This window comes from Tamandua tetradactyla, chromosome 6 (assembly GCF_023851605.1).
Source record: "Tamandua tetradactyla isolate mTamTet1 chromosome 6, mTamTet1.pri, whole genome shotgun sequence".
Lineage (NCBI taxonomy): Eukaryota > Metazoa > Chordata > Mammalia > Pilosa > Myrmecophagidae > Tamandua > Tamandua tetradactyla.
This window is the reverse complement of record NC_135332.1, coordinates 154,086,802-154,112,539: the sequence shown is the minus strand read 5'-3', so window position 1 is coordinate 154,112,539 and position 25,738 is coordinate 154,086,802. Positions and strand designations below refer to the sequence as shown.

General features: G+C 36.4%; 1 protein-coding gene across 1 annotated transcript in view; it reads right to left on the bottom strand.

The window, feature by feature from the left end:
• Window positions 1-25,738, bottom strand: part of PKHD1L1 (PKHD1 like 1) — a 173,786-nt gene that overhangs the window by 45,695 nt on the left and 102,353 nt on the right. The window contains exons 44-55 of the mRNA XM_077167497.1: window positions 25,189-25,268; window positions 24,583-24,712; window positions 23,970-24,099; window positions 20,408-20,649; window positions 17,965-18,101; window positions 14,044-15,073; window positions 12,510-12,701; window positions 6,731-6,882; window positions 4,588-4,747; window positions 3,843-4,014; window positions 579-667; window positions 64-212 (exon numbers count right to left, since the gene is read on the bottom strand). Coding sequence (XP_077023612.1) covers window positions 64-212; window positions 579-667; window positions 3,843-4,014; window positions 4,588-4,747; window positions 6,731-6,882; window positions 12,510-12,701; window positions 14,044-15,073; window positions 17,965-18,101; window positions 20,408-20,649; window positions 23,970-24,099; window positions 24,583-24,712; window positions 25,189-25,268 — 2,663 coding nt within the window. The remainder of the gene's footprint in view (window positions 1-63; window positions 213-578; window positions 668-3,842; window positions 4,015-4,587; window positions 4,748-6,730; window positions 6,883-12,509; window positions 12,702-14,043; window positions 15,074-17,964; window positions 18,102-20,407; window positions 20,650-23,969; window positions 24,100-24,582; window positions 24,713-25,188; window positions 25,269-25,738) is intronic.

Genomic DNA, 25,738 nt, shown 5'->3' with positions numbered 1-25,738 from the left:
TTCCCGTGTTTTAGAATTTGATTAATAAGGTTGGAAATTACAAGATTCTACCTCTACTCTTACCTGCAGTGATATGTAGGTAGCACTCAAAACAACTTTTTTATAAGAAGACTCTGCAACTCCCACACTGTATTTATCTTCAAGTTCCAGAACCCCTGAAATGGTGAGCCTTTCCATTGGTGGAATGTCTGTGTCTGCTACAATCCATGTTCCTATAAAGCAATGCTTTCACATAAGGAATATAATCCATAGACTATATCTCACAGACAAAACACTGATAACTTTATCAGTAAGCCCTAGTTTTGAGATTTGTGCACCATCACAAATCTCACCATTATAGACGGTCTCTGTTTCGCCCAGGAAATCATTACTCTTACTACTGGGTTTAAATCCACATAAAAGTGAGAAGGCTAGGTTTAGGACCCAGGGCACAATGATAGAGTCCATCTCTTCAAATCTGTTCTTGCCCCAAGATGTGCTGCACAAAAGCAGAAAGCTACCTAATGGTGGCATCTGTTGACACAGTGTTAATGTTGCATAAACACAGACATTTTATTTATTTCCTTTTATATATTTACCTTCAGGAATAACCACATTTGCTCCTGGGTGAGGTACAGTATAATTATTTTCTTGAGATGAATGCCAAAAAGAATCATTTGACCATAAGCTAAAAGGAGAAGAGAAATATTTCAATTAAAAATTCTCTCTCTCTATTTCTCCGTATCACCCAGTCTTCTTAGGGTGTGGTACTATCCTGGATGCTTTGAGGATAATAGAACACAAATTAGATTGTATGTCATTTAGCTAAATAGACAAATACTCAACATACGTAAGCCCCATATACAGTTTTTTTCTCCATTGAAGAAAACTTCCTTTCTTTCTGTCCACAATCTGAATCACTTTTCTCCCCCTAAATATTGCTGTGGTACTCGTAATTTTGACTAAAGTGTACATCATTCAATTTCCTTGTAATGTTTTGCATAGTAGAAAACTGAAAAGCTGCATGTTTTATTCTTTTCAAGACCATTGACATAACGGTGCTATTTCATGGAGAACCGCTGGAAGGATACACTCTTCTAAATCATGCAAAGGGGCAGAAGGAATGGTCTCTGAATTGTAAGGATGAGTCAATAAGGTTAAGCCACTGGGTGGAGAGAGGGAGTGTGTATATAGAGAAAGTTCTGTTAAATTGAATTAAATATGGAAAGTGCATTGAAGGAGAGACGAGTCCATTATTCATCTTCACACCTTCTAGAAATCACCTCTTAATGAAAATTGTTGTAAAGAATATTATTATACACTTGATGACATTTTCTTATTGGAAAATGTTCATAATAACAAGTTGATTTCCTGACCTAGTAACAGGTTAAATAATCATGTGATACTAATTCTGGGATTCCACAAAAGTGTCAATAAATAGTTTGTTCTGTTAAAATGTACTGGTTATATTACTAAGAAACGTATTGGTCAAAATTCCTCTTACAAAAAATTAGTCATAATAGGTTTAAAAAAGAGGTTGCGGGTTGAAGGATTATTTAGACTCACAATAACACTTTATCTTTCCTGAATCAATTTCAAAAAAGGTTTTTAAAATTTGTTTCTATATAACCAAATAACCTAATGCACATTGCACACATTTGATATTTTATTTTATCTAGATTCCTCGAGATTAACAGTCTTTCTTTCTTATCGCAACAGCGTTATCATTATCATTATACTTATAGTCTTCTTTTTCTTCGAGTCCATTGTTACGATAAATGAAGGCCAAGCTCTCTCAAACAATGCATTTGTATTGCGTAGCTAGAGCTTTATGTCTAATACTGAGATGCCAATCACAGTTTTTTCCAGTGAGGAAAATTCATGCTGTGGGAGAAAAAAAACTATACTATAAAACATGCTTGGGGCAGGCTATGGTGGCTCAGCAAGTAGAGGTCTCGCCTGCCATGCCGGAGACCCGGGTTCGATTCCCAGTGCCTGCCTATGCAAAAAAAAAAAAATGAAAAAAACATGCTTGTAGCATATCATCATACAGCACTATTACATCATAATCTAGAGCAATCTAAATCTATTATCCTAACTAGCAGTCATAAATGTTAAACATCTAATTATCTTACATACTTCAGACTGTTTAAGGGCTTTTGATCAATGATCTTGGTAGTCTGTACCTCTTAAAAAGTTCTGTAGTGAGCCTCCCTACTCCACTGTACCTCTGTGATGCATACTCTACAGAGTGCAATAGTGGTCTTTTCAAAGTATGATGTGAAGTGCTTGAAGCCATTCAAAGGTTTCCCACATCCCTTACTATTACTGCCTACTGGACCTACATGGTCTGGCTTCCACCTGTTTCCAACACCATCTCCAAGTCACTCTCTTCTGCTGACCAGAGTCCCACCAAGCTGACTTTTCCTTAGTTTCTGTAACATGCCACAATCTTTCCCACATTAGGACCTCAGCCTAGGCTGGGCCTATGACATGGAAATCTCCTCCTGCACTTTCACACGACAAGCGCCTCCTCTTGCTTTGGGTCACAACTGGAATGGCCTTTCCTCAGAGGCTTTTCCTGCCCACTCCACCCACTGGTTCTCTGTTGTAGCCCCAAATCCATCCCTTCCAAAACATTTATCATGACTCAACTAATTTAATTTATTTTGTTTCCTTTTTTGTTTATTCCCTTGTTTGGGGTATGTCTCTTTGAATAGAAAGTGAGCAGAAGGAAGGTAAGGGACAAATCTGTGTTGATGTTATTTGCTATGAATCACCGATAATTATCACAGTGCTTCATGCAGAGCAGGTGCTCAGTAAATATGTTTTAATGAATGAATGAATAGACAAATAAGTTCCATTATTATTCTTTTAAAAAATAACCACTGCATAATCTGCATATTTTGGACTATGATTAATCTAATAAATATTGAGTGATACTTGATGCATAATAATGAGCTATTAAGTGCCCACTAAACATTAGCTTTTATTATCACTCCCATCATTATTTATCCATAAAGGACACCCAGATATATCAAGTCTAGATCTTGCCATTAAGGCTTTTACATTCTCGTAGAAAATTAGGTCATGTACAGTAATTCTTATAATACAAGGCAGAAAGTGATGTTTCACATGAGAAATAAAGGAAAAGAACTCAAAAAGATCCAAAGACAGAATAAAATGTTTTTAACTGAGAGAAGTAACATATAAAATATTTGAAATAAAATTAAAATAACTATATAATAAATTTGACACATGTTATTTAAGAGAAAGAGATGCGGGGCGGGCCGTGGTGGCTCAGCGGGCAAAGTGCTTGCCTGCCATGCCGGAGGACCTCGGTTCGATTCCCGGCCCCAGCCCATGTAAAAAACAAACAAACAAACAAAATACAATAAAACAAGAAAATGTTTAAAGATGTTTCCCTTTCTTCCTTCCTTCCTTCCATCCTTCCTTCCTTCTCTCTGTCTTTCCTTCCCTTCCTCCCTCTCTCTTTAAAAAAAAAAAAAAAAAAAAAGAGAAAGAGATGCTACCTGCTAAGAAAGCATTGGACTACTGTCGGAAACTTAGTTTTTGGTGCTGCCCCAAAGTTCTGGGATTTCAGGTAATTTACTTAAGGTCACTAGGCTTTAGCTTTCTTACTTATATAACAAAGACACGGTGCCAGGTTTAATAATTGAGATCTAACATTCTGCAAATCTGAGCTTTCCAGAACTTTCACTTCCATTGTAGGATGTATTTTCTCTTGTGGAAGCGCTTTGGGAGCTGTACAGAGGAAGGTATTATCTGCCACAGGAGTGAGTAGTGAAAAGGGTTACATCAAAGCATACTGAAAGGTATTAGACAATGAAAGGCCTGTGTACTTATATGCAGCTGGTCGCTTCCTGGGAACTGGTTTTCTTGTTGGCGGATGTAGAGGAAAGCAGTCCTGGAGAATGCAGCAGTAAGCTTGGAAGTTAATAGTAACATCTTTCACATCAGGATCCAACGTTCCAGAAGTTGGCTGGACCTCATGGCGGTCATTTCTTCCTGACACTGAAATTGAAGTAAAAACGGTTTAAATTAACATGATGGCTAAAGTACTTGAATGAAAGAGTTGAATGCCGAAATTTGTGATCTTTGGGGAAAACAGTCTTTAGTTAGTAACTTGGTATAATTCAAATGTAGAGAAGAGGTATGGAGAAACTGACAAAATATACGTGTTCTATTTAGAAGCACGTCTTGACAGAAATGGATAATTCCGAACCTTAATAAAAATTTATTTTTTAACATTTTTATTCTCCAAAATTAAGTAATAAAATGGAAACAGAATATAAGTTGGTCTCTATGGTATGCATTTCCTCTAATTCTGTGAAATAAAAGTGCTGGGACCCTGTGTAGAAGCGCTAGTGTAATCTCCAAATGTAAAGTGTACACTCTTGATTTAAGTCAGGGCTGTGTATAGCAGAAAATCTGTCTCCAGTCCTCTCATTTGACAAAAAATTTACTATTAAACTCTGCTATAGATAGGACACTGTAAAATACACAGTTGCCTATTAAGCAATTTTTTTTCTGATCCTTTAGACAAAGCACAGATAAAATAATCATTTCAGCCTACTGAATACGTACCCAAGTAATACAGAGTACTAGAATTTGCTTCGAGGTGCCAGTCCCCATTCTTGCTTGTATTCCAATTTAATGGGCTTGAAGAGCCATTCCTTTTATCAATGATATTAAACATATCAGGATTTTGAGTGAAGTTATGAGATATGATTACATAGTCTTCTTCCTATAAAATTTTACAATGCGACTTATTTTATAGGATACTAGTCTACATAATATGCATTAATTTTGATGACATATAATTAGCCTCTATATTATCTTAGGAGTTAAAATTCTGGATTTAGTTTGTTTTCCATCTGGCCCTTGTTTTATATTTTACTTGTTTAACATTTCACACTGCTGGAGCAATAATACAAGTTACTATTAATCAGTTAGGACGCGCATAGGTGAACGCACTCTCTCTCACGCATGCATACATACGTTTTGACATAATGACTTCCTAGTCTGAATCCTCCAGGGGCAAGGGGGAAAAGGACCATGTTTTATTCATTTTTAATTCCCTAAACTATTGCTTAAATTCTCTGGTGAACCTTGCAGCCCAAGCTACTGCTTCTCTCCAGAACTTTAATTTATGTCCATAGGATAGCTTACCGAGCAATGATAGGATACGGCTAAGTTTGAGATCTTAATAGTAAATATTTCATTTACACCAAGTTAACACACTGAATAACTACTCTAAATAACGTTAGAGTTGCTTATGAGTTATATGAAGATAAATGTAACAGTCTACATTCTCCAAAAACTTGCAGCTTATCAGGAAAGGCACATTAATGATTCAACTATAAGGCAGTGAATAAATAAGGGAATAATGTGGGCTTTGGTATCATCCTTTATGAATTCAAATCTTGGCTCTGACACTTACTAGCTAGGCAATTGCGGATATGTTTGTTAACCTCTTTGTAACTCAGTTCCTTCATCTGTAAAAATGGGAATATTTATAGGAGCTATTTCATGGGGTTCTTTTAAGGTTTAACACATGGTAAGTACCTAGCATAAAAAATCAAGTCACAGAATTTTATTTAGAGAATATTTTATTCCTATGATGTTTTAAAACATGCAAAAACAATGCTAGATATTGTTTTGACTGCACACGTATGTAGTGTAAAAGCATGCATGAGAAAGAAAAACATCCAGTTTTACATTAGAGATGGGGAGTAGAAAATGAGATTGGGATAATCCATACAGTGGTCTTCTACTCTATCTATAATGTATTATTTCTTTAAAATAATCTAAATTAAATATTTAAAAACTATTACATTTAGAAAGACCTGAGTGGTAGTCATATAGGAGTTGGCTTATTTTCTGCAAATTGGATCTATTCCATAATACAAAAACTAAGATCCTCAACTGGTGTCAAGGATATTGAAAGCACTCAATGAACGTTAGTTATTGTCATGGCAATAACAGCAGGGGTAAAAGCTTAGTGTTATGGAAATACAGCAGAAAGATTGTTTATTTCTGATTCTAAATTGATGCCTTCTTAGCCTGGTTTCTTAAAGGTGATTTTAGGTGGGTCACGAAGGGCATGGTGGTTATTTCGACCTAAGTAACCATGAAAAATATGCTCTTAAGCTTAACCCATTTCTGGGGGAATGCACCCATTGTAAGTAGGACCTTCTTATAAGGTTACGTTAGTTAAGGTGTGACCCAATTCAATAAGGACGGCTCTTAATCCTATTATTGGAGTCCTTTATAAGCAAAATGAAATTCAGACAGAGAGAAACAGAAAGAGAAAGCCAAAGAGAGCAGCCAGAAGCTGAAGGACAACAGAACTTGGAAGAGAAAGGAGAGGCCACGAGAGGTTGTCATGTGCACTGCTGTGTGACAGAGGAACCAAGGATCATCAGTAGCCAGTCCCAGCACTCCAGTCTTCAGGAAGAAAGCATTGCCTGGACGATGCCTTGATTTGGACTTTATCCTCGCCTAAAAACTGGAAACAATAAATTCCCATTGTTTAAGCCAACCCATTGCACAGTATTTGCTTGAGCAGCCAATGAAATGAAAACAGGTGTGCAGGACTTTAATAGGCCAATATGTAAGGAAGGGCATCCTGGGCGTAACACTCGGTGTAAGGAGGGGAGCGTAGGCTGCATTTGAGTCATATGAAATTATAATTATTAGATGATGAATTTTATAGCTTTTTGCTTACCTTAAATCCATAGAATGTTGATGTATATGATATGTTAGTTATGTGATCTATTCCTTTAAAATACCAATTAATGTGGTTTGCATTTGGAATCAGAGCCATCCATCCTGACATATGAGTCAGTCGTTTCTTCTGAAAGGGAACAATGCTTATGCCTGCAGAAGGACACAAAATGAGAAACAAATAATAGCAATCCCCACCTCTAGGAAACATCTCCTTTTGTATGCAAGGGCAGATGTGAAATACTGGGCTAGCACAGAACTTTCAAAAGAGGCCAATACAGCATTTCATTACTTATGTTCTAAATATTTCAATTTTGCAGAAATTTAACCGAAACACAAAATGCTTTCTTATTTGGAATTTTGAATTGAGATGGGTCTTTTATTCTTTAGGAAATGATAAAATGGAAACAGGATGACAGATCACTAAAACAAAAGTTTTTAAATATATTAATATGATTCTTTAATATCATTGATCCAAGACATTCCCATTTTTTTTTTTGCATGGGCAGGTACCGGGAATCGAACACGGGTCTCTGGCACAGCAGGCGAGAACGTTGCCACTGAGCCCGCCCACCCCTTTTCTAAGAACTTAATTTTTCAGTGCCCTTGATTACATGTGCACATGTAAGTTCTGGTTCTTCATTAGATTCTTCTATATCCATTGAGCTGACTCAAAATCCATACAAATTTTCATTTAGAGCTCCTAAGGGGCAAGGCTATAACTAGGGCAAGACTTAACAATGGCCATGGTGCCCTGCATTTTGTGAATGACAAAGTTAAATCTTGGACTACCTGCTATGAAGAAACTGTATAATTTAGAAATGTTTGGTCTTAAGAGAGTGGTTGACAACTTGAGTTGAAGATTAGAAAAGATCTTTTAAAATATGAAGAAAAGATATGTGATTAATTGTCCCTATTCTATTTTCAGTCTCCCTTCTTTCTCTCTTTTCATCTCTTGATTGAATTTTATATTAAATTATCAGCCCTTTCCTTTACAAATTAAGGAGAGAGATTCTAGAAGTAAGATTATGAAATAAACTGCTATTCATTTCCTTTTGGGGATAGGGCAAAAAAACATTTGAAATTAAGGTGGAAGAAATTCAGTAATTCTTAGGCTTATGAATTAGTGTTAGATTTAAAAAGGCCATGAGTCGGCACTCTCTTTAAGCACAACTCTGCAAGTGAAGTTGTTGCCTTCCCCCCTACGTGGGACATGACACCCAAGGATGAAAGTCTCCCTGGTGCCATGGGAGATGACTCCCAGGGATGAATATGGCCCTGGTACCATGGGATAAACAATTCCATCCTGACCAAAAGGGGGAGAAGAAGTGTAATTAATAAAGTATCAGTGGCCAAGAGAGTTCAAATAGAGTCAAAAGGCTACTCTGGAGGTTGCTCTTATGCAAGCTTCAGTTAGACCTGGCTACCTATCATAACCTGCCAAAACCCAATGAGGACCATCCCAGCCAATCCTAAAGACACATAGGGAAATATACAAGATTCTACAAGTGTTCCATGTACTAAAGTAACTTTCCAAAAGCCTGAAATCTCCGGATGGGTTCTTGGACCAGATAAATCCTGAAACCTAGAGGGTCCAGGCTCTCCAGAATATCAGATAGTTCCATCTCCCTACTCCATATTAGTGACAGAACCTTCCAACATGAAAAAGTTAGACTGTCCATAGCCAGAACACCCCTAAAGAGAGGGACAGAAAGATCAAAGGTGATGGTGGAGTTATACAGAAAAGATAGGATTTAACAAATGAATATGATTGCTGAATCATTAAATTGATATATCTTTTAGTCTCTTGAGCAACTAGAAATAAAAACCTAAACTTGTGGAATTTCAACCCATGTCAAATTCTGAAATATGTTCTACAACTAATTGTGGTACTGTGCTTTGAAATTTATTGCTTTTTGTATATATGTTATTTTTCACAAAAAGGAAAGAAAAAAGTTGATTGCAGTGATAAAACATATTTAAACCTTCTAGCCTCCCATATTTTAGAGCAGCTAGGAGAAAAAGTCTGAGAGGATCATTGGTAGCCCATGACAAACTGGGATGTGTCCTGCAACTACTTGAAGAGTACTTTGAAAACAATTGCTTTTTAATTTCTTTGCTTGTATATACATTATTCTACACAATAAAAACAAAACAAAATAAAAAGGCCATGAGCAGGGGCAACTGAATAAAGAAAAATAAAAAGTATAAGAATTATGATACCTTGGTTTGTTGGTCAGCAAATATCCACTCCTCTCTTTTCTTCATGGTGGAAACATAGACTTACCTGCCCTATCGATATTGGATGATTTTTGGTCAGCAGGATATTAGCAGAACTGAAATGAGCAAAGCTTTGAAAAAGCTTGCTTGGTGAGGCTTGGCCTCTCATGCCTCTGCCATCACAATGAATAGAGCCTCCTCCAAGAAGCTTCCATGTCTTCAAACTGGGCCCCAGAATGAACACACACAGAGCAGACCTGAGCCCAGCCGTTGGAGAGGAACCAAGTCCTACCATGAAGTAGAACCACCCAGCTGAGCCAGCCTAGATCAACCAAGCCAGACCTCAGACACATGAGTGAAAATACGTGATTGCATGTTTAAGCTATTGAGTTTTGGGATAGTATGTTACGATGCAATAGCTGACTTATTCAAGAGGTAATTAAATTGTTCCAAAACCTCTAAAATTTGGCAGAATCAAACTCCACTAAAGTATTTCTGGTGTGTTGGATTTTTCTAGTGCATTGGATAGTTCATCTTCATAAACAAAATTCATTTTCATTTTTCTTAGTTATTTGAACTTTTCTTAATGTTTTTCAGCTGCACCCATTTTGAATACATTGGTTTTAAGTATCTTCAACTGAAATACAAATTCCTTGAAGTTGATATTTTTCAAAAGTAGGGCTTTACGAGTAACTGCCTCAAATAAATTTTCCATCTGGTATAACGTTTACATATATTTACATGAAGATATCATCATGCATGAGCAGATGTTTTGATAAAAATATATACGGTTTTTTGTTAAGTTATATCAAACCTTCTTTCCCACTGATCTAGTACACTAGTTGTATATACAAATATAACCAAAGAAGTTATGCATTTTAATTTTTTTAATTTAAGTAGTAAAATCATTTTATGTGCTTTTAACGGAGATTAAATGAAAATAATAAAAATTGCCTTACTTAATGTCACCTTAAAATAACAACAATTACTTAATGTCACCTTAAAAACTAAAGCTTCTAGAATGATGTTTTCTGTATTACGCAGAAATTATTATTCTGGATAGTACAGAAGTACTGCCACTAATTTCATCTAATTGAATATTTTCTAAGTCCCTAATGTTTGAATGATCTGTCTTGAGTTGTACATGACACAAAAATAAGTTTATAGTTCTTGCCTTCAAGGTATTTATGGTTTAGCCATCAAATAAAAATCTTGCATTTTTGAAGGAAATATGTCAAAGGGTACAGAAGTTTTTGCAAAAAAGCTACAATTTCATAAATCTGGAAATGCCAGGCTACTGGGATCAAAATACCAAAACACAAACAAAACCGTTCTCTAAACTCTCCACTAGCACCACCACTGCTTAAAATAAAATAGCTTTAAATTAAGAGTTAAATATTACTGCTTAAAATTGTATAGTTAAATATATATATATATACTTTATCATCTTATATCTTTCAACATTTACTTAAAAAGGTAGCATATCTCTGAGTTCCCCAAAATAGTATATCTTAATTTACATTTTATAAAATACTAGTGTTCAGCCTACTCACAGCTATGCCATAAAGTATTTGAAGAAATGATTAAAAGTTTTATCATGAATACCTATTTTATAAACCAGTAACTGTAAACACTGAAATATAATATCACCAGATAAAATAATTTCATTTGCTTTTGATATTTTGTTTCCTTTTTGTTTTAACCTACAAGTTTTAATTTGGAAGAAAAAAATTCATAGATACTCTACTTAAAATATTATTTATCGTACTATAGTTTCTAAAAGTTTAAGGAACATTGCTCCATTCTTGACATCTATTTAATCAGAAGAAAAATGATGGCTCCTGGGACTTTGTCATTAAGCTACTGATAAAGTGGGTATCACTATCATTCAGATATTAGGTATATCCCTCTTTCAATAAATAGGAGAAAAATCTAATATTTTAAAATTAAACATCATGACTCATCATAATAAATGTTGGATATCAGTTTCCTTCTGGATCCACTGTTCCTAATTCTCTATCTTGGTCCCTGGCCTTATGACTTTTGATTAGGTTTGGAGAGTGGCAAGAACGAGGGGAAAAGAGGCAGGGAGGAAGGAAGACGTAAGGCATTTCTTCCCCTGGCTCTCTCCCTCTGGGGTTGGGGTAGGGTGTCCCCTTGAGTTGGCTGCATCTGTCTGTCAGTGCTTTGCTTACAGCTCCCTCTGCCTGTAAATTCAAGTAACTGTTCCTTACTCTCACCTCCAGGCCTAGCAGTGGCAACAGCATGTTGCTCTCTGAAAAGAATTCTGTGGGAGCTGTTCTCTGGCGGCTAGAGATGTTAGTGAAAGGATATGCTAATGTAACTGGGTTCCCTAATCTCAGTGGGAATAATGGAATACGAAGTGTAGAAGCCAGGAGGTGGCATTTAACCATCAGACATATGGGTAGGTTTAATTCCTACAATAAGTACAGGTCAGATCTGCAGGGATCTGTGGTATGACTGATTGACCATGAGGCACTCAAACATGAAACAGAAGAGTACATTAAGAAGGTTTAACATATATAGGCAGAAAAAGTATATAGCTCTTGGAGGACAGACATCTAATTCAGGCCACCCACATGAGGATTCACTGCTTCTTACCTATTTTCTAGACCCAAGCCAATTCACAGATCCAGAGCCCTTCCACTGAAGGGGAAGCAGGCACTGAGGCTATTTATCAGGGTAAAGGAAAATATCCAGAAAACCCTACATATTACCGGACTCCACCCATCAGGGTGGGGTTTATGATAGATTTTCTTTATTCAGTCAGTCTCACAGGGAGTTCAGTGAGACCACAGACCCATCTAATGGTCATCTCTCCAATTCCAGAACGTATAGTGGGAACAGAAGAGTGTAACTGGAAGAATTACCACATCAGTTTCTAACCAATGGAATGAGGGCAATTATGGTAGGCAGTATAAAGAGAAGCTCTAGGAAGTCCTTGGAGAAGGGGAGAAAGGGATTGTAGAGATTAGTGCCACAATCAATGATGCAAGGATCATGTTTCCTACCACATTCCCCTTTAACTTGTTTCTTTGGCTGATGAAAATGGCAGATGGATCATGTTGAATGAATGAATTACTGCAAACCTAGTCAGGTGGTGATAGCATGCCTTTCTGGGGCCCCAGGTATAAGTATCTTTACTGGATCCAATCTGTAAATCAACAGACTCTGGCACTTGATATACAGCTATTGACCCAGCAAATACAACCCTTCCCCATCCATTTTAATCTGCAAAGATAATCAGAAGCATTTTGCTTTCAGTGGCAAGAATGATGGTATATTTTCACTGTCCTAACCCAAGGGCTATGTCAACTTTCCCACTCTCTGTCATAATATTATCTTGAGTTTCCTTAGTCTGCAGAATATCATGTTGGTCCATAAAAAAGTAGTAAATGCTCATCAAATTGAGTGTGCTATTGGTTTCCTGATGGAACCTTTTCCAATGTTCTAAACATCAAGTGAAAAATCCAGAAGATGATCATAAAAATATAGGAAACATATTTAAACTGGTAATTAAACTATTACATTCCACTTACCAAAAGAGTCTGAGAGAACCACGTCCTTTTCAAGCAGAGATACTGGTGAAGGTCTGTTGAACGCTAAACGATGAAAGCTGACTGAGGTGTCACAGACAGACCCAGGGAAGCCAACGCTCCACTCGGCTTCTTGGGTGCAATGAGAAGGGTCTAACAATGAGCTGTGTGGAATGACAGTGTGTCCTTTGTGCCCTAGGAAATGAACAGAAATGTGCTTTCTATTTCATGCTAGAACTGAACTGTCTACAATATACAGATATTATGACCCATATTATCACTGATACGGTCTAAAAATCTTGAGGTTTTTGCTTTGTTTGCCATGCACCAAGTAAGAGTCCCACATAAGGGAACACAAGTGGGCCAAAACACAGGGTCTGAAGCACCAATGAGAGCCAAAGCAGGGGATAGGAAGTGCAATAAGTAACTTGGTTAAGGACACACAGAAGAATTCAAATTCAGGCAGTCTGACCACAAAGTCTATACTCTTGACCAATGCCCTGCCAATTAACATTAAAAAATCTAAGAAGAACTAAGTTAACCAATAAAAGTTACCCAAAGCTTTATATATCAAGAGCATCCAAATGTTCTCCCTCTTTAAAGCCACAAGGAAATCAGGAGACAGAAATCAACAACCACAGTTGAAAATTCAGTCTGTATGACAATTGAGATGAATGTTGCTTCTTCTTGCAAAGATAAATCCTTAATATCTTTAGGTTTATAAGAGATCAACTGTCTCTTACAAAGTATAATGCAGTATGCACACAAAGACATCCTTATTATTTCAGATAAATCTTTTATCATAACACGTTTGTAAAGACTAAAATAAAGAAGCCATGGGCATTTATAAACAATGTGAGCATATGAACTTTAAATGATAAAATAAAAATTAATTGGCAAAAGATATATAATTTTGTACCAGAGTTAATGTATTCTTTTTTTTATGTATAGTACTTTTTTTTTGCATGGGCAGGCACTGGGAATCGACCGGGTCTCTGGCATGGCAGGCAAGAACTAATATATTCTTTGAACTAATTCTAAAGCTAACAAGAAAAAGGCTAATGGCAGGTTTGTAATTTATTCCTTTTTATAAAATATTTTAGCAAGGTGTACCAGGTATGTCTATATTATGTAAACAAAGCTGGAATTTATGGGTTTGGGGGCCATGGCCTGCCAGAGAAACTAGGCAGTCATGTAAGCAGTATCTTGTCTGCGTAATAACAGAGTATAAAATGGAGGAGAGCTAAAATTGAAATGCTCTTTTGTGAGCAATGTTTTCACTGAATATTTCCATCAAAATTTGCTGCTAATCAAAAATCAAAATGCAAGAACAGTAGAAAAAGGACATAATTGGAAGCTGCTTCCTGTAGAAAAAAATGTCTTTATCTGTGTCTAGTGTTTGCCTTTAAATCATTAATAAAATTTGGTACTGGGTAAGAGCTGAGAGTCACATGAGTCATCTTTGACAATTGGATTCTCTGTGATAATACAAACATATTTCAAGTGTACAGTGTCCCAGATTTTAAAATTACATTACCTGTTAGTGAACCATCAACATCAATCAGTACCACTTCATGTTCCCATCGAAAGCCAGCCTTATTTGTTGTGTGAAAATACTTGACATCAACAAATTTTGCACTCCAACCTCCACATCTGTCACTGCAAACTCCAGTGATGGATGTCACTCCCAAAGCTACACAGTTGGAACGGTCAAAGTTCATAAAGTGTGCAGAAGATACAGTCAAACCTTCACTGAATGGGAGGAGCAGCCCTTTCATCGTGCAAAATGTAGACCCCATCCCCAGTTCATCGAGATGACCAACTATTTTGGCATTTTTAATCATGGCTCCATTAGTTTCACCCCATCCACCAACATATGGAGCAAGGATCCTTTTGGTGTCAATTCCAGCCTCATAATTATTTACCATCACAAAGTTATGGAACTGAAGGGCACCTCCATTGACCCACTCAGCTCCTTTTTGACAATTCCAAGTAGTAAGTGAATTAAATATTGCAGGCGCTGGCACTGTAGATGTACAAGATCCTGTTTGCATGGGGAAATATTCTTCAAATATCCACAGTCCAAACCAACCTTGAGAATGAACAGTGTTGTTAAAGAATTCCCCAAGGGGAACTCTTTTTTGGCAGATGTTTCGATCATAGGATGGCCCATCAGGGTGGTTGTTCATTCGGTACCAAAAGCCGAAGTGAGTGCCACCTGCAACTGCATTGTGTCTTATGGTGTTGTTCGGGTTGGTTACCCAAAATGCAGCGGGGGTCACATCGTCACTTAGAAGACTAGTACTTTGCTGTACAAATATTGCCAAGTTATATTGCAGGATATTGCCATGTTCAATACCATCTTCTATAAAAAATGCTCCTCCCTTGATATCATAGATAATATTCCTTTCAACCAGGAGGTGGTGTGTGTTATGGATAGTAACAGCTCTGTTATAGGCCTGGTGAATTGCACAGCCTCTTACATAAGATTGAAATTGCAAATCTCCTAGTAGATGCCAATGGATTGGATAGCGCCCCAACCTGAAAGCCTGGCCAGCATGGAACACCTGTCAAGACGAGAAATAGCAGCTCTTTAGTGATCTACAGGGATTCAGAGTTTGCTTTGCTCACATTTTTTTTTGTTTCAAAACAATCTCCAATTTTGTATTATTAATATATTCATTTATTCTATGTATTCATGTTTTTAACTGGAAAGAGTTATTTGACCCCCATGCTTGTTTTTATAGGGACCATGTAAATACTTTTCACAAAGTAAATGAATGAATGAATGAATAACCAAGTCACATCTTTGACTGTTCTGCTTTTCACTTTAGTCTATTACTAACGTTTTGTGTTTTGCGAAACCAAACCTCTTGAAGCACCTCTTTTTCCATCTTTACATTGATTATCATAATAACAATATTTATTACCAAAAAACAATATTTATTAAATGTTTACCATATACCAGACCTTGTGTTAAGGGCAAGATCACAGTCTTTCCCACAACTCTATGAAGTAGCCACTATCATTAAATTCATGTTATGGATGACAACATTGAAGTTTAGAAAGGCTAAGTATCTTGTTCATGGTCACAAAGTTCCATTCAGACCAATCTGTTCTGATTCTAGAATTGGGTGGTTTTGTTAACTACTATGCTATGCTTTCATTCAACAGGCCGATGATCTAATACTCTAATATAGAGGACTCCAGTGTGTTTGTGTGTGTGTGTGCAACATGATCTGATGAGGTAAGGAAAGGAAATATTAGAACTTCTATTTATATTCTTCATCTGAAAATAAATATTAATAATAGTTAATATGTGGTTTGACACTGATACCCCCACTCAGTTATTATCTCAGAGATTCCATGTGTGTAATGTCTCCTAAGAGGAGGGGAGTTTCACAGCATGCAGGGGTTGATTATGTCTCCCTCACTGATTAGTTTGCAGTTGAGGAGTGCATGATTTAATGGATTTATGGATTCTAATATCTAGCTTTAATTAAATTAATCCTCACAAAATAGACCATGGCTTAAAAAGATTCTTGCAAAGAGTATGTGACTTGAAGATGATACTATAATGCAAGCACAAGTGAATAAAAATAAATGTGGATAATCTGATACATATGGGGAGCTCTTTGACAGCTGTATTATAAGATAAAAATTGGATAGGATAAGAAGCCATCTCCCCAAAATGTGAACTTGTCAAGAAGTGTATTTAAAGTATGGACTTACATTTGTTCTTGTTGATAATAAACATCACTCTAAGTATAGATTGTGCCTTCAGAAATTAACTAATTATAGTAAAAAGTATATGCTCTATAAACAAACATATATTGAGAGTGGTGTGCTAAAAAATTGTTACTGAGAAATACAGCTCAGAAAAACTACTAGTTTTTGCTTTTGTGATATTTCATTGATTAACTGTATTTCCTAACTCACTTCTCAAATTCTTCCATTTTAATTCTTCACTGCAGAAGTTATTTTTTCTCTTTAATTCTTTTCTAAGTTTCACATTAACCATTCATTATTTCTTTTCATATTACTTTTCTAAGGCTATACTTCTTTACTTTTAAGAAGAAAAAATGCCTCTATGTAAATACATTTGTTCTACGAACTGAATGGAAATCTAAACTCCTGGGCAAATAGAAGGCTCATGTAATATGTTAGCGCCCAACTCTCCTGCCTCACTTCTCTTTTCACAGAACACCATATCCTCTCCTGCCCCAGGCCTCAAGACCCCTTTGGTGCAATTCCTTTCCCACTGTAGTTCTCTGCTCTGTAACTTCTACTGCACTCCTACCATTCACGCTTCATTCTCACCAGGGAGACTGAGACAGATACTTGCCAAGTGGGTTTTGCGCTGTCATGGGAGTGCTCACTCCACTTTCTCCCTCTCTCTTTTCTTTCCTTGTTTCTACTGAGTGTTTGCTAGGAATTATGATAAGCTCTGATTATACAGACAGGTACAGGAGCATGAATAACATGCAGAGGAGCTTCTAATCTCTGGTGCATAACATGCATATTCATTTATTTATACATTCAACTAATAATTAGTTCAGAGTCTACGCCATGCCAAATACTGTTCTTGCCACAGGGGAATCAACAGAGAAGCAGAAAGACAAAGTTCTGGAACTAACTGAGCCTGCATGTTAGATGAAAAGGTTGAAAACAAGCAAACAAAAAAACTAATATAATCTTAGGAATTATGAGTAAATTAAGAAAAATGGGGGATATTTCAAATAAACATGGCAAAGTAAAGACTTCTCAGAAGAGATCGATCACATTGGAACAGAGACCTGGTTGAAATGAGAATGAGCCAATTAAGCACTTGGGGACGAGTATTTTGAGCAGACTGAGGAGCACATGCAAACACCCTGAGACAGGGATGAGACTGATGTGGTCAAGTAGTCAACATGAAGCCTGTGTGGCTGCAATGGTGTGAGCCAGGTGGAGGGTCACAGAAGAAAAAGAAAGGGGATTGCCGGGGGTCATATAATTTGGGTTCAATGGGAAGGGCTGGATATGAAGCTATCATAGAGTTTTGAACGTGCAGTTTTGAATGTGCAGACTCTAGTGGAGCCAGGGTGGAAGCAGAAAGACCAGTTGGGAGAGAAGTGCAGTGGTCCAGGTAAGAGGGGCTGAGACTGGGGTTAGGATAGTGGCTTGGATGAGCAATCAGGTGGAGGTGGTAGAAAGAGAGTTGATTCGGGATACAGTATTTTGAGGGCAAAGCATTCAGAACTTGCTAAAGGGTTTGATGTGGGGTGTGATAAAAATAGAGGATTGAAGTTTTGGAGCTGGTTAAATGGGTGAAATTGGATGTATTATAATTGTCTGTTGACTCATTTGTTTCCCTTTTCAGATTATAATCAGCATCTGGAAAACAACAGGAGCTCAATTCATGTTTGTTGTACAAATAAACTTGAGCAAATCATTGTAATTTAATAATACCTCTTACCTCCACATACTCTATTTTTCCAGTTACCATATTAGCACTAGGTACAGGAGCATGAAACATAATGCAGCCTCCAAACTGGTCACTTCCTATTTCTTCTCCAAACTTTCCCTGGAGACATGTCTGTGTAGCAAATTCACCTTTAAAATAAGTTTAAAGTATCATGAAAGGAAAACCACTTATAATCCTCTTATAAAAGGAAGTATTTTTTCTCATCTCAACCTAATTGTATCTTTTTATTCACACATAATTTCAATCTCAACTTGAATATTTATTTGGATTCATGTCATCTCCTTTAGATAGTAAGAAAGTTAATTATCTTGTCTTATTTACCTATGCAGTACTTACTACAGTATTTTCCAGAGAAAATAAAAAATTATTCTTTAAAGGATTGAGTGAATATTAATAAAAGTATTTTGTTTTTATTTTCTCTGAATAACAAACTCGCAAGATTTTGGAATTAACATAATTAACACAAGATTATCCTTGTTTGACACTAGGATGTGTGTTATCTTACTTCATTGTTACAATCTTAGTAAGTAGACAGAACAGGAAATATTCTTATCTTGAGCAGGATGAAACTAAGTTTCATGGACATTGTGAGAATTGATGAAGATGAACTGAAGTTAGAACCTAGGTCATCAAACGTGGAATTCAGTATATTAAACTGCCCATTGAAGAAAAAGCTACCTATTAGCTGTATCCATTATAACTCAACTATTTATAGGATTATAACGGTACTATTGATTACATAAAATATTTAAAAGAGCTTGGAAAATACATTGTGCTTCCTACTATACATGAAAATTAAGGGAAACATTACTCAGTTTCCCTAACATCCAGTTCTCTTCCACTTCTGGGTATACCAGGGGTTGGCGCTAATGTAACCCTTGAAGTTAGATACAGCCATGGAATTACTTCTGACCAATTACACATGAGTAGAAGTGACATGTGTCACTGCAGGACCAGAGCATTTGGTTGCTGGCACTCTTCTCTTGCAGTCATCTCGTGTTCTGCCTCGGACATCATGGAAGCCCATGTTGGGATGGAGCCTCCATCAGTCAAGACCCTGGAATGATTACAGTAGGCAGGGCTCTCCTGCTGAATCATATTGGACACACGTAGCATGAATTAGAAATAAACCTTTCTTATTTTAAGTCACGGAGACTTGGGGCTTATTATTATAGCATAACAAAGCCCAGCGGTTCAAAACCAGGAGTGATTCTACCCCTTCTCTCCCCACCCAAACCAGGGAACATTTTGCAATGTCTGGAAGTATTTTGGGTTGTCACAATTGAGGGGATGTTACTAAATTTAGTGGGCAGAGACCACGGATGCTGTGAAACATCTTACAATGCACAGGACAGCTCCCCAAGCAAAGAATTGTCCGACCCCAAATGCCAGTAGTACTGGCAGTGAGAACCCCTGGCTGGCTTAGACCTGTATACCTATCTCCTTATCTATCCATCCATCCATCCATTATCTATCTAGGATTTATTTTTTAAAATATCAATCTGCTATTAATCCACTCCCACATACACTGTCCTGATGGACTGTAGACTCTGGAGAATAGAAAAAGCACTGATGAATCAAAATTTTGCTAATAAGTTTACGATCAAGTATAGTTTTCTATATTTTCTGATAAATCAAAACGGTGTGGCTTCTTAATGAAAATATGTAACACTATAATCATTATGATCAAATCCAAACACATAACAAGGGATCCTAAGTATATAAAGAAACTTTGTCAACAGAATCTAAGCACATTTATAGTCTCAACATTAACTATTTTTCCTGAATATGTTATAAATATGTACTACTTTAATAATGTCCTTGGAAAACACTATCAGTATCTCAAACTTTCAATGTTTAGTGATACTTACTACAAGACAGCAACTTAGAATTTGAAATTAAAATCATGCATCTTAACATTAGATTCTGAACATCTATAGCATGATGTGGTGGTTTGAAGCAGTATGCACCCAAGAAAAACATGTTCTTAAATTTAATCCATTCCTGTGGGTGTGAACCCACTGTAAGTAGGATCTTTTGATGAGGCTGCTTTTGCTAAGGTGTGACACAGCTCATTTAGTATGGGTCTTAACCCTAACACTGGAGTCCTTTATAAAGGGAATGAGTTCAGAGAGCAAGAAAGAAAGCCATGGATGAAAAAAGCTAAAATCCACAAAACCCAGAAGAGACGGGAAAGGCCAACACACACCACCACATGCCTTGCTATGAGATGGGGGCAGCCAAGGACTGCAGGCAACCAGTCTTGGGGAGAAAGCATTGCCTTGATGATGCCTTGACTTGGACATTTTCCTGACCCCAAACTGTAAGCTAAGAAATACCTATTGTTTAAGCCAACACATTTCATGGCATTTGCTGGAATCACCTAAGAAACTAAAAGACATTATACCAGACATGATATAGCTGCTAAAATTACCTGTGTCAAATCCATCAGGACATGCTGGAATTTTGTTCTTCCACTCCACGTTATCAGATCCTCGTATTAAGATATTTCGTGTAAGAATTCCCACTTCTGCCCTTGCTTCAAACACAGTTCCATCAGGAAGTGTGACAGTGATTCCTAAGTGTGTGAAATTCAGTGGTTTAGTTAACGTTATGTTTATACCATCAGCAGATACGGATGCAATTGTCCTTTTTTCATTCTCTTGTTGACTGTGCCTGTAAAAATTAGAACAAAAAATTTTCAATATTAATATAGGAATAATGCATTTTGGCATATTTATTTTATGCTGTTTTGAACACTTCATATACAAAATGGAAAATATTTCTTTTATGTGAGACAATTTCTGAAGGAGAATTTAGCATTTTACTGTTCCTTCGAACAAGTGGATACATTTTACAGATGAATTTCAATTTAACTGAATAAATGTTGTCCAAGTATTACATTTGTGTATAGGATGGTGCGCAATTCTATAAACTACCCTAAAGAAACAGAAGGTTTAAAAGCAAATAGCAAAATGAGAAAATACTCATGGTATATACGACAGCCAAAGATAACTTTAATAACTAAAATATCACACAAATCAATAAAATACTAGTATCAATAGATTAATAGGTAAAAAACATGACAACATGATTCTTATTTTGCATAATTCACTTAAATAATCCTTCTGCACTCATTGAGATTCTCCCTTTTTAGAAGCTGGTAATTTAAAGACGACTCAGATACAATCTCTGCTTTCAAGAAGTTCAGTTTATTCAGGATGCTACTAAATGCCATACAATGCACAGCAGAGCTCCCCCTCCAATCCCAAAGATTATCCAGTCCAAAATGTTGAGGATGAGTAACCACACAAAGGGAAAATTGGAGGTTTTGGGACAGGGAAAAGAAATGATCAAGGTGACATTTAAGAGGTTTCATTTCTACCATTCCTCCAATATATTCCAAGTATCAGCCACAGAAACAGGACTTGCTATTTCTATAGCTGACATATTCATATACATAGTCATCCAACGAACCTTTATTGAGCCTGTTTTCAGACACAGTGCTAGGGATGCAAGGCAGAAAAAGACACTGCCCCTGACTTTAAAGAGAGACAATGTGACAATTCCTGCTTTTATATTATTTATTAAATACCGGTTGGTGCTGTTAAAAGAGGTGAGCTTAGGGGAGTTACTTTTGCATCTTCCCAAATTCCTGTGGACTCTTCTCTCCCTTGGCAGAGCCCTTTCCCCCTTAAATGGCCACTCAAATGCCCCAGCTGGAATAGATTTAATGTCACCTTTCTCAGCTCACCCAAATCTTCTTCTGGATTTCCATTGCTTTGTATAGTGTGCTGTTAACACTTAGAGCACCACATGTGCTGTTAACACTTAAAGCACCACATCTACTTCTCCATCCCTCCCACTTACCTGTCTGCTCCTCTAGGAAAGGGATTTGTGTAGTTACTTTGTATGCTAAAATGTAGAAGAAATCAGTAACTGTTTTGACTGATTCAACAAATGTATGCAGAATGAGTTAGTGAGGCAAAGAAAGTAGTAGAATGGAAACCAAACAGGAACTTGATGTAATATTTCAGGGATGAGGGGCTAAGAGGCTAAATCAAATGGAGACAAGGGAAGAGACATTTTAAGGACAAACTGGAAGAACTTAGTGCTGTGCAGGAAGTGAAAAATGATAATAATTAGCCAGGCACTAGGAAAGTTATTTTTTGTGTGAAGAAAATTAGACTGTAGGAGTTCAAAGAAAAATGGATAGAAAGGGTGAAATGGAAAAATGGGCACATAATAATTAAGTCATTTAATAATTAAGAAATTGGGGGGGGGGGAAGTAGCTAGCAGGGACAAGAGAACCAAATAAAGTTGTTCTTAAAGACGGTGGAGTAACGGGGAAACTTATAATGCCAAAAGACACAGAGAAAGAATTGGGTTGGGGGAATTTTTTAAAGATGCTAGAGAAAGAGTGAATCAATAGTACAAGATACCACAAGAGGAACGGAAAAGGATTTCAGCTGCCCTCTTATGAATTCCTTTGTATTCAGATAATAAAGCAATTTATTCAGAAAAGAAGGCTCAAAAAACATTTTTTTCTTTTCTCTTTTTAAAAAAGCATTCTTATATGTTGTATACACCTTTTCTTCCCTTATTATATCTATATCAACATGTATAGCACTTACTTTAAGTCAAATTCTGTTCTCAGTTCTTTACACATATTAACTCATTCGACCCTTATAGCAATTCCACAAGAGAAATAATATTCCAATTACACTGAAGCACAAAAAGGTAAAATAGTATGGTCACAGGGCTGGTAAGTGGTTCTTTGGGCAGTTGGACCCAGGAAGACTGACTTGAGAAATAGATTTCTTAATTACTTGCTTTATAAACACTCAAATAGGATTTACCAATGAGATAGGGAGCAATGAGCTAAATTTGGTAGGAAACACCATAATTCTTTAAAACTAAATATCCCAATGCTAAATTGTAAATTTACTTTTCTATTTCATACAGAAAACTTACAAATGAGGATTTTCTATTCCATTAGTAAGCTCTTTCATTTTTCTGCTTTTTTATTTTGCTATTATATAATTAAAATTTCTTCCAAGCGAAGAAAAACCAGGCACTTATAAAGCTAAGTATATATTTAACTCTTCCTAACATCTGCATGTCTATTTTTAACTTGGAAAATGGCAATCTCAAAAAGGCATTTTAAATTTTACTTTTAAATTGAGCCAGGGCCTTAACATAATCTCGCTGTTTCCTGTCATAAAATTGCTATTTTATTTCTTGATAAGTATAACCACATCCAATTTTACTATAATCCATAATTTGAAAATGAAGTGAAGATAAAGCTCCTCTTGCTTTTGTTCCCCCTTTGATATTCTTGATATAGCTTAGTATTAGTATCTTTTCTTTTCTTTTCCATCTGCTATAACATATAATTAAACAGAAATTAAGGGTCATAAACAGTTTTAATTATTAAATGTCAGGCATCCAAAATGTCATGTTAATTTTCACTCATTCTAAGATTTTTTTCCCTTTTATTCAATTATTACCAACAGTTTTGATCCATGGGAACTACTGCCAAGAGTGCAAGATGAGAAAGTGTTCCTAGCTGCTTCCAGCCCTATTCTTTGCTGACCTCACATAAAGAAGTTCATTTACATGTTTGCATTCATTAATATGTTTAAATAAAGCTGTAAGTCAGAGGTTTTCAAATAATTTTCAGTAGCAGAATCCTTTGTCAAATGAAATCTTACATGGGAACCTAACTTAAAAAGATAGATTATTTCATACATTTCTTTTATAGGTTCATACTTATACTTTTTCTTATTATACAGTCAATCAATAAAAACCCTAAAGACCGGTAAATATTAACATTAGGCAAATAACACTTTTGGATATGTATATTTCTTTATTAGAGGTTTTAGAATGAGATAGATTTAAATCAAATAACCGTGGAGTCTCTGAACCATCCCATTCTACACAGTTTAAAAATCCCTGCGCTAGATCAAAGTCATCCGGTCCAGAAGGCCTCATACCTGTGTCCTGTGCTTGCAATTACTATGTCATCTCCTGCTTTCCATGCTACAGCTTCTTGTAAAATCAAAGTCCTTTCCCCTGCCTTTGCAGTATGAGCCAAACGAGTCCAGATCACCGGAATAGGCAGACCTGAAGCCCAAAATACAAACTGATTACTTCTTTTATGAGAAAGTTATGAAACACTGAGGTAAAATGCACCTTCCTGAAATTGATTCAATCCAGGAAAAAATTAACTTTAAAAAATTAAAGTGCTCAATAACCAAGAAAACATACCTGGAGAAATAAAGATGAATGAATGATGCAAACAATCACTATCACTGTGTCAGTGCCAAATTAGACAGAAGGTATTATGGGAGCACAAAGAAAGGGGTAAGGGAAAGGGTGTAGAGAAAACCCATAAGGGCTCTCCAGGAGTGACCTTGGGTCTGCATCTTGAAGAGGATGTAGGGGCTGGCCTGGCATGGATAAGGAGGCGGTAGAGGTAACTGGGAGAGGTAATAGGCAGAGACACTAGAAAACCTGGTAAATTTGCACCTAGGGAACCTTATCCCTGGTTTCCTGCCTAGGCTCTCCTCTGCCATCTCCCCAAATCTGCGTGCCCTAGCCACATACCGTGTAGCTCAAGGATTCCCTCTCGCACGGCCAGTGTTTTGGCACCATATATAGGGAGCTCAGGAGATCGCAGGTGCCCATGCAAGGTAATGACAGCCTTGTGTTGAAAGGGGGAGGCTTCCGTCCCAATCTGGAGGAGATGTGACAAGCATCATTCCGAAAATTAAAACTCAATATTCGAGATTTTAGTCACCCTAAAGTACTCCTTTATTTTTTCCCCTTCTTTTGAGAATCATTTATTCAGTTGTGCAGCATTTTTCTCCCAAAAGATAAACCTTTAATCTAGTGATCCAAATACACTATGTCCAACCTTTGGAAAGTATCATGATTGACTTTAGCCATATCTTGGAGCTAATTTGTTTTTCTGTTCTATTTTAAACTGCTCTATGACAACACACAATTATCTTCTTACCAAAAACTCAAGAATACTCTGGGAAACTTATTTCCTCCAAAATGATTTTATACTAATAATGGAGATCTAAACAAAGATAAATGTGGGAGAGTATGACATATGAACTATTCAATTTATATATAATTTATATATAATATTTTTAAGAGAAATGGACAGAGGTTAGCAATGAATTTAAATCAAGTTCTTTTATGTACCTGGAGAGTGCCTCCATCTGTGATTAGAATATTTTCTGCCTGGAGTTCAATGTCAGCATCATCAAATATTAAAGTTCCACCTGTGAACCATAAAATTTTGAGATACCTCACATGGAAAAGTATAATCAAAAGGTATCCTTTAAATTTATACATTCAAATTTAACCTCTCATCCCAACTTGCTTTTGCTATACATGTCACTTTACTTCAGCTTTTTGGCAACCAAAAGTATAAAAACTTCAGGCAAGATTCAGAGAACTGATAGAAAATCTCAGGATATATTCTTTTGCCTTGACCAATTGTTATTTTATTAAACAGCTATGCAAATTATAGTTCTGCAAACTCAAGACCTCAAAATATAAATTAAGAACGAAAACAAAATTAAAGAAAGTACTTTTTATGGAAACCATTATAACGACGCTAGCTCTGAACTTTTTAGCACCAGCAATAGCTAAAGCTTAATTGTCATGATTAAAGAGTGCACTGGGATAAAATTATTATGAGACATGTAAATTTGTACTCAGTAACATTCTACTTGTCCCAAGAGCCAAT